Source organism: Nematolebias whitei, chromosome 20 (assembly GCF_014905685.2).
Source record: "Nematolebias whitei isolate Nwh7 chromosome 20, NemWhi1, whole genome shotgun sequence".
NCBI classification, from domain to species: Eukaryota; Metazoa; Chordata; class Actinopteri; order Cyprinodontiformes; family Rivulidae; genus Nematolebias; species Nematolebias whitei.
The window spans coordinates 35510238-35522837 of record NC_056517.1 but is presented as its reverse complement, the minus strand read 5'-3'; the positions used below and the strand labels follow the sequence as shown (position 1 = coordinate 35522837).

The 12600-nt window shown below is 42.0% G+C and overlaps 1 protein-coding gene across 2 annotated transcripts in view; it reads right to left on the bottom strand.

Moving 5' to 3' along the window:
* Positions 1–1955: 1955 nt before the first annotated feature.
* The window catches only part of bmp6 (bone morphogenetic protein 6), a 72002-nt gene continuing 61357 nt past the window's right edge, over positions 1956–12600 (bottom strand). Inside the window, exons 5-7 of one of the 2 annotated variants that reach the window (XM_037694079.1) lie at positions 6118–6194; positions 3835–3945; positions 1956–2105 (exon numbers count right to left, since the gene is read on the bottom strand). In XM_037694079.1, coding sequence (XP_037550007.1) covers positions 1956–2105; positions 3835–3945; positions 6118–6194 — 338 coding nt within the window. The remainder of the gene's footprint in view (positions 2106–3834; positions 3946–6117; positions 6195–12600) is intronic. The other variant, XM_037694080.1, reaches the window with a different exon arrangement.

Genomic DNA, 12600 nt, shown 5'->3' with positions numbered 1-12600 from the left:
CTGCGTGTGATCGTTTTAACAACTAGCTAAAGCAGCTGCGTGTGATCAGCCAAACTCACCGATCAACGCGGAGCGTATATTCAGTTTGCTGCGATGTTGATACTGTGCCTGCTCATTACAGCTGCGCAATACGTCACATATTGATCTGCGAAGCATCACGAACTGTTTGTAGAAAAACTTAAAACTGGCAATCGTATGGACCCCCACTCCCCTGAAGTTGGTTTCCCAATGAGCTGCGACTGTCGCAGACTTAAAGTAGGCTTTGCTGAACGGAGTGAGACCAGCAAGCTGTAGTTTAGCCCTTTTCCCCTGTTTACGATCGAATCTACTGGAGTGCACGGATGTTTTGAGACTTTTTAGAGACGTCCCCGTCCAGTGAGTTGCCACCAGCCAGCACTTTGTGAGCATTGCATTATTTAGGAATATAGTACAGCACAAATACACAACCTTTAGATTGAATGGCTTTGGCTCATTATCTACCATGCAGTCATGATTTTACTGTGATGGCAGAAACATCTCTAAGCACCTGACAGAACAGATCTGGTCATAAAGTGAGGCACCGCCTGTAACGAATTCACTCTGAGCTGTAAAATGACTGAATTTCACAGGTTTGGCACCTTTTTAAACAAGAGTTCAAATGAGATTTAGCATTCAGAGCCGAACTCATCATGCGTTACTTTCTTTTTTTAGTGCATGGTTGGTAAACTGCAGCCACCTGTCAGGCCTCATCCGGTCCAGTGTAAACGCTCTTTGACCCGGTTCTGTGAAAAAAGCGTGCGCCGCGTGATGCAGGACACAGTTTACTGTCTAACACGGGTACACACAGGCACACACAGCAGGTTTTTGTTTTGTTTTTCCAGTAAAACTTTTTATGGAAAGCACATGGTCCAAGAAAGTTCAGTGGCAGTTTTTGTTATATGGGTTGTGCACTACCCAAAGGTTTTGTACAAAAAAAAAAAGAATGGAAAGTTGTAACATGAGCTTTCATAATAAATTTTTGCAAAAATAGGTTTTCTGTTTGTTTTTTGTGTTAATGTGATATTTTTCTCTTTTTTTTCACTAAGAGGTGCAATAAATAAGTATTTACAGAAACACTTTTAACATGATCACAAATGTAAACAGCAGCTTAGCAGAGGTATATATTGTAATTTAAGATGGGTTAGGCACGTTGATTGTTACGGATATAACGTTTTTCCACTGAAAGTCTCTGAAAGGCTCCATTCAGGCCTCGGATGGGAAGACACCGGACACAAACCTCAACATCATTTCTCTCAAAGCGCTAATTTCAGTTTTAGACTAGCCACAAACTTGACGGGTCGTCGGGTGGAAGGGTTAGCAAGTGCTTCGACACAGAAATGGCCGTCTTGTGGCTTGTAGGAGGGATCGGTCCGTTTTCTTCCAGCACTTTGGAGGAAAAAACGTATTGCAGCTCAGCCCGAGCCTCACAAATATTGACTCGGAGCGCATTATTTGGAGCAGTCCGCTGCTGAAATAGCCTGTGGTCACGTCGGTTCAGTTCATACTATATTTTGAGAAAGCAAACATGGCTCTGGAAGGAAATGTGAAGGCACCGACTCCAATGTGACATGTTCCTGTTAGTATTTAAACCCAAAAATAAAAACTGGACTTGGATAATCCCATCGAACATGTTCTTACTCGTTTTGAATCAGTTTGTTTCAGAGTTCATCAGAAATGGTTTGGACATCTTTGCTCTGTGGGGTTTTCAAGATGGGATGAAGCGTCTGACTGGTCCCATGACAGTTCAGTTTAACCTACTGGTTTGAAGAAATATGCAAACTTAAATTCGCTCCCCACAAAAACAGTTGATTGCTTTCCAGTGGAGGTATGGCTCCAGTCCAGTTAATGAAAAACGTGTTAGTAGGTGCATTTCTCTGAGCTCCACGACGATTGAGAACATTCAGACTGAAGATGTCTTCAACCGGTCCCGTTGAAGATCAGTGGCAGCCACAGGCGCGAACCACCATGTTCTTGTATTTCTTCAGGATGACGTTGGAGTTGTCGTCGAAGTAGAGCACTGAAATGGCGTGGAGTTTGGTCGGAGCGCAGCACGGCTTCGGTACGTTCTCAGGGTTCATCAGGTGCACCTGGAATCAGGGGAAACACTTCATTTAGCATCGTCTCCTTCTGGTCTGCTTTTAAACTGCACACCATGCACTTTACAGCATACAGTACATATTTTACAAGTGTTGCAGCCATGCACCTTCAGTAATCCGGTTTAAAAATGAATCCACCATGTCCCATCCTATTTGACTCTTTAAGGTGATTAAAAGTTTATTTTGCCCGATTTAGGATAGATAAGTGGTCCCCAACATTTCATAACGTATACCAACAAGTATCACCATTATAAGCCTTATAAAAAAAGAACATACTGCTGGTTTTTAAGCTAAAATTTCAAATAGGATTACGTATCGGACATAAAAACATAGTGACCAATCTACTTAAATGCCAAATCCAACCGAAACTCAAAACTTGCTGCTTTGTTCTGATCAACAAATCCAATGGGACAGTAACCGAGACCTGATCATCGTAAGCCCTTGCTTGGATGAGGGCATCTAATGGCAACACCCAGTGAACTTCAGGTTCATTACTGAGGACGTGTCCAACAATCTGAACGAACCTAAAGACCTTTGATTTCTAAATCTTAATATGAACAATCTTCACATCTTCATTCCTTGGACTGACATGCACCAGCCTCGTGCCTCGACTTCAAACTATTTTGGCCATTGCGTTGATTCAGGGGAAAGTGAGGTGACCCCACCTCACTGAACAACTGTCGACCAATCTCTAAACTCTGCATTTTAGCCAAGGTTCTAGAAAAACTGATAAACTCTCAAATCAAAAATTACCTGGACTCATTTAACATCTTACCTCTCCATCAATCTGGTTTCAGAAACAACACAGCACGACGACTGCTTCACTGAAGGTTCTTAATGACGTTGTTGAAGCATTGGACACTATTGATTATTGTGCCGCACTTTTCTTAGACCTGTCTAAAGCTTTTGACACTGGATCATAACATCTTGTGTCATAAGCTCTCAGAAATTGGTTTCTCAGATCACACCATTGGTTGGTTCTCTAACTATCTCTCAGATTGGAGACAATGTGTTCAACATAATGGTACTTGCTTCAGTTATTTAACAGTCAACAATGGTGTACCACAAGGCTCAGTCTTAGGACCCACCCTCTTTACAATCTACATAGGTTATGTAGGTCAAAGCATCCTTGACGCATCCATACATTTCTATGCTGATGACACAGTTGTTTATTGTCGAGCTAAAACTGTTAAGGCTTTCCAGCTTTTGAAATCTGCATTTGACATCATCCAGTCTGATTTGTTCCACCTCAAACTTGTCTTAAATGCCGATTAAAACCAAAGTGATGCTTTTTTCAAACAGGAAGTCGGTCCCAGCAGTTCTTCCTCCAATTTTATCCTCATTGAGTTTGTCGATTTCTTATAAATCTTATTTTAACTTGTTAAAAAAAAAATCTGTATGACTTTTTATAATTGTCTATTGTTGTCGCTGTTGTCCATTTTTGTCATCATTCTTTGTTGAAATCAGGTCTCTCTTGTAAATGAGTCCTCGAGGCTCATTGGGATTAACCTGTCTAAATAAAGGTTGAATGAATGAAACTGAGATAAGCCAAACACACCTAACTTAAAGGTTGAAGGGTTTGGTTTGAGGGGTGATGGTTCAATACATCCATTGCTGAGAAAATTATACCCACAGATGTTTTATTCTAACATCCACATGGAGGATGGAACGAAAATGTTTAAAACGAACGTGTACATGAAAGGTGGGCTTGCGATCTTACCAGCGTCTGCACGATGGCGTGGTTGGTGGCGTTCATGTGGGCGTTCAATGGGAAGGAACACTCTCCATCGCAGTAGTTGGCTGCGTAGCCTTCAGGAGCAATGATCCAATCCTTAGACACGAACACGAAAACCAGTTTGATTAGGAAGAAAACCCAGATAGTTTGGTGCTTGTTCACGTTTATCATTCCACGAGTGAACCATGTTCCCGAGGATGATGCTGCTGTTGACTACATCTCTCAGTGCAGTAATATTTCTCTCAGCCAACAAATCAGCAGTTATACCACAATTTGATATGTTTTTATCCACCATATGTTCTTCAATGCCAATAAACTCTATTATTCTTCTCCCTTCTTGAGTTTAAGCTTATTAAAAGAATAAATGAGGAGAAATTCTAGGCTAAAACATGGTTGAAGTGTAAATATTGTTATTGTGATGCTGTATGGGTGAGTGATTGTTGGTACTTTCCCTCTAGATGTCAGTGCTGTGTTAACAGCTTGTTTAAAAGATGAACTGAACTCTGCATGTTCTGGTTGCAGAGTGTCCTGATCAGGTGTGTGGAACAGCCTCTCCTGTTATATCAGACCCTTTATCACTCAATGACAAAGGTCTGTGGTGTTTATGTGAGTAGGTACAGGTGCTGGTCATAAATTTACAATATCATTAAAAGTTGATTTATTTCAGTAATTCCATTAAAAAAGTGAAACTTGTATATTGTATTCACACAGACCGATATATTTCAAATATTTCTTTTAATGTTGATGATTATAACCGACAACTAACGAAAACCCCAAATTCAGTATCTCAGAAAATTAGAATATTGTGAAAGGTTCAATATTGAAGACACCTGGTGCTGCACTCTAATCAGCTAATTAACTCAAAACACCTGCAAAGGCCTTTAAATGGTCTCAGTCTAGTTCTATAGGATACACAACCATTGGGAAGACTACTGTCTTGACAGTTGTCCAAAACACGACCATTGACACCTTGCACAAGGAGGGCAAGACACAAAAGGTCATTGCTAAAGAGTCTGGCTGTTCACAGAGCTCTGTGTCCAAGCACATTCATAGAGAGGCGAAGGGAAGGAAAAGATGTGGTAGAAATAAGTTTACAAGCAATAGGGATAACTGCACTGTGGAGAGGATGGTGAAACAAAACACATTCCAAAATGTGGGGGAGATTCACAAAGAGTGGACTGCAGCTGGAGTCAGTGCTTCAAGAACCACCACGCACAGACGTATGCAAGACATGGGTTTCAGCTGTTGCATTCCTTGTGTCAAGCCACTCTTGAACAAGAGACAGCGTCAGAAGCGTCTCGCCTGGAACTGCTGCTGAGTGGTCCAAAGTTATGTTCACTGATGAAAGTAAATTTTGCATTTATTTTGGAAATCAAAGTCCCAGAGTCTGGAGGAAGAGAGGAGAGGCACAGAATCCACGTTGCTTGAGGTCCAGTGTCAAGTTTCCACAAACAGTGATGGTTTGGGGCTATGTCATCTGCTGGTGTTGGTCCACTGTGTTTTCTGAAGTCCAAGGTCAACGCAGCATCTACCAGGAAGTTTTAGAGACTTCATGCTTCCTGCTGCTGACCAACTTTATGGAGATGCAGATTTCATTTTCCAACAGGACTTGGCACCTGCACACAGTGCCAAAGATACCTGTACTTGGTTTAAGGACCATGGTATCCCTGTTCTTAACTGGCCAGCAAACTCTCCTGACCTTAACCCCATAGAAAATCTATGAGGTATCGTGAAGAGGAAGATGAGATACATCAGACCCAACAATTCAGAAGAGCTGAAGGCCACGATCAGAGCAACCTGGGCTCTCAGAACACCTGAGCAGTGCCACAGACTGATCGACTCCATGCCACGACGCATTGCTGCAGTAATCCAGACAAAAGGAGCTCCAACTAAGTATTGATGCTGTACATGCTCATACTTTTCATGTTCATACTTTAAAGGTGGCCAAGACTTCTCAAAAACATATATATATTTTTTAAATCTTAAATAATATTCTAATTTTCTGAGATACTGAATTTGGGGTTTTCATTAGTTGTCGGTTAAAATCATCAACATTAAAATAAATAAACATTTGAAATATATCAGTCTGTGTGTAATGAATGAATATAATATACAAGTTTCACTTGTTGAATGGAATTACAGAAATAAATTAACTTTTTTCATGATGTTCTAATTTTATGACCAGCACCTGTACATGTTTCTCTGCACCTCATATCAATTAATAAGTTCTTGTTTGTCTCCGTTTTGTTAAAATGTTAAAGGAGTTACCTGCCAGCCCAGCTCTCTGAAGCTGACGTACAGCTCGTGTCGTCTGCATGCCGTCTTCTGATCGCTGCTGTTGTAATCTGAAACAGAAGGACAGAGATGAATGGTACAAAATGGTACAGTTTCATTTTGATTGCAGAATTAGGGTTGCTCATCTGCAACTGATTACCTTTTGAACTTGGTTAAATTCAAGATAGTTGCCATTAGATTGACATTAACCAACACAAAAATAACTATTAAACAAACAACTATACAAATATTGGCCTACAATGTGATGCAAACGTCATCCACACATCCTCTGAGCGTGACAGCTATGACTCTAATTTCTTATCGTTGAGCTCAGTCTAAAATTCTGGCATAAAAGGCGGCGGGTGATATGCATTCCTTCAAGGATTGCTAGGGCTTTCATTTATTTACAGCAGACTTGTGTTTTTCCATGCGCGTCATGCTTGTAAAGTGAAATCAGGCCATGTAAGTATTTCGTCATCTCGCCGCACGACGACAGTTAAACAGCAACAACAAAAAACGAAACCCTCCTTTGGTAAATGATGATGTAAAAGTTCACAATTAAATGGACAGAAAACAAACATTACGCCGTGAGTCTGAGAGCAGAAGAAAAACAAGTTGACTCGTGTAATGCACAGGGCGGGGAGGCGAGCGAGGGCGGAAACCAAAGCATTAACGTGCTCATTACTGAAACGTGCCTCACATTCATCTGCTGGATAATCCATCGGAACATGTGTCCCTCTGAGTTTTCCAGCAGCAGATATTACTTGGCGTGAGGACTTGGCGTGAGACGGTGACAACTGTGTTTATGGGCTCTTGCCGTGCAGTTTGTTGTTAATTATCTCTGTTCCAGACGGTCAACTGCAGACAGGTAAAGGTTTGGGTTTTAGAAGTTTCAACTCTCTTGCCCACTTTCCCTCTTTTACCTCATTGGTATGATTGTTTGGTCATGTCAAAGTTAGATTTTTGAACTTTCACTCCCACAAAGTGACAGCTCAGTGCCGTCAGAAATTTGTAAAGCCTAAAGGGCATGAAAAACAAATCCTTGTTGTAGAAAACTCTTTGAAGAGTCTCAATTTGGAGAAATGGTTTCGTTTTGACCAGATTGACGAGCTAACGACTATTCTAAGCAGAGTCGGGTTCAAAGTGGATTGCTGTCAACTTTAAGTAAAGTGCTGTGTGTTGTCATCATTGTATGTTCCCATACAATGGCCAAGCTGGTTCTCTGCATTTGGTCCATCGCACCTGGGATGCACCCAGGTGAGGCGGTGGGCAGCTATGTGGGCACCCGGGGAGCAATTAGGGATTGGGTGTCTTGCTCAGAGACTGGCTGGGGATCGAGCCTGGGACTTGTGGGTCCTGAGTTGGCTGCCCTGCCTCTACTCCATACCAGCACCCTAAAACAACTACAAACGAGCTGTTGGCTCATTAATCCAGTCAAAATTGAAGTTTTCTCCCCAAATTACAGTTGTTCAAAAGGCCATCTTAAGGTGAGGCATGTGGTGGAATGGTCCATAAAGTCCATGGTTTGGTTCATATCCAGGTCTAAAGCTGGAAACACCAATCTGCCACTGAATCACCGATATATAGGATGTTGAAGCAGTGGAAACAACAAAGATCAGCTGTGAACCAGATGTAAATTCCAAGAATTACTGGTCTGTCTACGTTCCACCTGTGGTCATGAACTCTGGTTCAGGACTGAAAGCACGAGATCCTGGACAAAAGCGGCTGAAAAGAGCTTCCTTTGCAGGGTGGCCGGGCTCAGCCTTAGAGGATGAGGAGCTCTGTTATCCAGGGGGCGGGGCTGCTGCTCTGCATCGAAAGGAGTCAGCCGAGGTGGTTCATCTGATCAGGATGTCTCCTGGACGCTACTCTTCCCACTGGGAAGAGGCCCTGGGTCAGACCCAGAACTCACTATCTTGAGAAGAGTGTCACTGGGAAGAGGGAGTTCTAGGTTTCTCTCCTAGACCTGTTGCCTCCATGACCCGACCACAGGTAAGATGGAGATTTTTCCTTTTTGAAACAATGGCTCGCCGGGTATCTTATTATTTTTGCCAGAATTTCTGAGAGTTTCATTAAAATCTGATTCATAAGATATTTTGCTAACAGACAGACGAGGTTGTCTAACAGTTTATGCTAAAGTTTTATGCAAAGCATAAGTGCTGAAGTATGTGTTGGCCAAGAGTCGGTCGACTCTTGACTAGAACCAAACCGAAGTTTAGCTCATCTGTAAAACTGACTGAATTTCAGCTGTTTCTGTGTCTGCTAAGGTCAGTTACTGGTAGCTGTGGTGGCCATCTTGAACTGGGCTGACTTCAAAGTTTAATAAGTTGTAAATATACACCCAATAATTACTTCGTGAGCATTAATTAAAAATCGTCCAGTGGTTCAAGAAATATTTTGCTAACACAGACAAAAACAATATAGCCCACCTTACGGCAATGTGCAATAAAGGTATGGTAACCTTCCAAGTGTGCGACTGGCCTTTCAGATTTGTTTCCAGCAAATTGTGCATGTGTGTGTGTGTGTGTGCGTGCGTGTGTGTGCATGTGTGTGTGTGTGTGTGTCTCCCTCCACCTCCAGCTGACAAAACAGGCGTGAGTTGGTGAGGTGAGATGCTGGGTGGCTCTGATGAGTGACAAATCTCAGACTGCAGGGTGACTCATGCTTTCTCCGACACACACACACACACACACACACACACACACTAATGACCTGATGTTTATCCCTTCGACGGCCAAAGCCACTCAGCCACTCATTAAAGGTTTGTAATTTTAATTCAGCAGAGCGAGTTGCTTCGGATTTCATCATCGAGTCTAATTTGATTTTTAACAGGAACGGCGACGGCTCCGCCCAGACCCGAGTGTTCCAGCTGGACCCGGGTCAGATTTTACAAACGAAAAAGAGAGAAAGTTGGATTTATCGTCTCGCACTGAAGGAATGAAGAGAAAGGCACCACAGGGCAACCTTGTTAGCAATGACACAAACTTTTAGACCATTTATTTCTGTAGGAGGAAGGAAACTAAAGGTGAGACGGTGCGCAGAGGTCAAAGGTCACGCTCGGACAGTCAGGTGTTTCCCCAGTTTATGGCTCCTTCCTTTCCAATAGGAAGGGCAGGCCAGTGCAAATGTGGAAATACAAAGTTTACTGTATATATGCGTGTGGAGAGAAACATAAATGTGTTTGTCCTGCTTCCCGTGAACCGACTGACCTTCCAGCCTCCTCCACAACAGAGAGGGCTCAGACTTTACGGTTTTCCTTTAGGGGAAACTTCCACAAGTGAAAGCACTCCTTGAAGTTAGGGATGCACAATATTGGATTTTTGGCCAATATACGATATGCCGATATGTTAGAACTTATTTGGCTGATAATCAATACCGATATGTTTTCCTAGACCTACTTCCAGAGACTACACAGCTTTCTCTGCTGTGGAATTAAAATACATTATTCTCACGGTCTTTGTCAGGTTGACCTGCTGCCAAATGCAGATGCTAAAAAGGAGGCTGAAAATGATGTAACACTTCAACTTGGATTATGTTTAATGTCAGATTTATTCATGACATTTACCGTCTCGAACACAATGACAACACTGGAACAGTGCAAATTTTCATGAATCTAAACTCAACCTGTTCACAAGTAACAAGTGCATAAGTACTGTAGTAGTGCATTAATAAATATACTTGACAGTTTTCTTAATTAAAATTAACTTAAAACAGAAGCCTTTTATATCTGTGAATTTTTGTGATGGACTGTCCGATATTTAACTTTATCGCTAATATCGGCCGATACCGATACCATGACGATAATATCGTACATCCCTACTTGAAGGAATGCATATCGCCCGCCGCTTTGCGTGCCTATGCTTTTAAGCAAAGATTTTACGCAATCCTCAGAGAAATCAAACTGTACATTTAAGTTAGTTGATAAATCTCCACCTCCTTAACAAATCGATAAATGTTTTAAAAATAGGATGTTCCAAGTCAAAGATTCCCAAACTTTCCCAACCAACAAAACAAAAGTCACAGAAACTCGTGACCCCGACGTTTGCAAATGCTGCTGATGTGTAACAAGCATCGCACACATTTTTATACATGTGTAACCATCGGTTATATTACTTTGTAACTGTTTGGGTGAGCTTGGTGATCATTTTTAAAATTCATTTGGTTTCTGTGGATTTTCTCAAGACCTTACAGTTTGTATTCAATGTATTGTGTAAATACTAACACTTCTGACTAATGTACAATACTGAGCACTGCCCTACGCTTTCACAGAGCCCCCCCACCCCGTCCGCTTTATGATGCGTGACTTTCAGCTTCGGGTCAAATCGCAGCTCAAGGTGGAAGGCGACTGACGCTGTGCGCTCAAGACTTCAACACCCGGAGGATTTGATATGACGAAAAGTGGCGTGGGAACAACAGAAACAACATCTCTACCGTCTAATCCGGAGAAATTATTTATACAATTCAACATGGCTTCCAAATGCACAATAAAAGAACAAAATGTTTTGTTTTCTAAAACAAAGACCCATCGTACCTAGAAAGAATGTGTATCGCCCATCTTGCCAGAATGTAAGAAAACTTTACAAAGTTGGAACCATTCTGGTTAACTCTTGTAAATTATGTTTGTAATATTATGAGATCTTGTCAGAGCATTCAGAATATGTGTTGTGGATGACTCTCAGTTACTACAATACCAAATCTTTGGGTGTAATATCTGTAAAATTGCCAGAATTTATTTTGTTAATCAGGCGGCCATCTTGAAATGGGTTGACTCCAAAAGCTAATCAGTAGATGCCCATCCAACTGTTAATTTGAAAGTTACATAAAACACGTCCGGGAGTTCATGAGCTGCTGTACCAACACATCGGACAAATGAACGCTTTGTCCTTTGGCGGCAGGCGATGATCAAAGGGTTTCAAACTCTTTCGCAAGTGCAAAAAGCAGCACGCGTATCAATAACATGCTGACCTGTAATCAGCTGTTAGGGTTTTAAAAACCTCCTACAAAATGAATTAAACTCTGAATAAAATAATGAAAATTCCTTTTCCTTTCGTCACATTCTCCCTCCACCTCCAGGCCTTCAAAGCCTTCAAGCCTTTAGGAGGGATAAAGCTGATATTTACTGTGGACTTTCATTGAGTGGAAAAGCTCAGATTTGTGGTCTCCATAAACCACATCTTCCCTTCCTGCCTGTAAAAATTTAATGCCACACGGCTACCGCTGAGCTCTGGTTCCCGTGAGGCTTCCATTCATTTCTTTTTCCTTTCCCTGACAGGGAGCGGAGGTGGTGAGGAACATGAAAACCGGACTCTACGTATGGTCATGTATGACACTAATTAAAGGTCACAGCATTCCGGGGTGTTCCATCAAAGTTTACCAGGATGGTTGAGCTGATTCTTTAGACATTAGCATGTTAACTCACATTTGGACATGCTTCATGAAGCGTCTTTGAAACAATTACAAAATACCGCAAGTTGCTTTAATACTGCAACTTTAACCATCTTTCATTTAACCCTGCTTAGGTTGATGGTGCTTCTTTTAGATATTTGACCTTTTTTTTTTTGAGGAATCACAACGCGTTCTCTAAGGCGTATGCAACCGATAAATCTGCCGCAGTCTTCAAGAAGTTTTTCCCTGACTGTGACTGTTGGCAACTAGTTGGCAAATGGCTTTTACGAGAAGGCTCTCCAAAATATCTGAAAATGTTTTAAATTTCCTCTCGTGTGTCGTACAGGTACGCAGTCCTATCGTTGGAGCTTTGAACAGGTCTAAAATAGTCGTGGGACAACTGTTAACTCAAAATAGTCACAGAGTTGTTTGAATTTTGATATTTGGATGTATGGGAAGGCGGCATGGTGGCTCAAGTTGGTAGAGCTGTTGCTTCTCAGCAAGAAGATCGCCGGTTCACATCCCGGCCCGGGACCTTTCTAGGTGCAGTTTGCATGTTCTCTTCGTGCATGGGTTTTCTCCGGGTACTCCAGTTTCCTCCCACAGACCAAAAACTTGCAAGTTAGGCTGATTGGTAACTCTAAATTGTCCCTAGGTGTGAGTGAGAGAGTGAATGATTGTCTCATTTGTCTCTATATGTCCCTGTGATGGACTGGAGATCTGTCCAGGATGTCCCCTGCCTCTTGCAAAGTGATAGCTGGACATGGGCACCAGTGATCCCCGCAAACCAAAAAAAAAAGAAGATAATGAACGGATGGATGGATCCATTGATGGATAGATGGATGACTGGATGGATGGATGGATGGATGGATAGATGGACGGATGGATGAATGGATCCATTGATGGATAGATGGATGACTGGATGGATGGATGAATGGATCCATTGATGGATAGATGGATGACTGAATGGATGGAAAGATGGATGGATGGATGGATGGATGGATGGATGGCTGGATGGATGGATGGATGGATGGATGGACGAATGGATCCATTGATGGATGGATGGATGGAAGAATGGATCCATTGATGGAT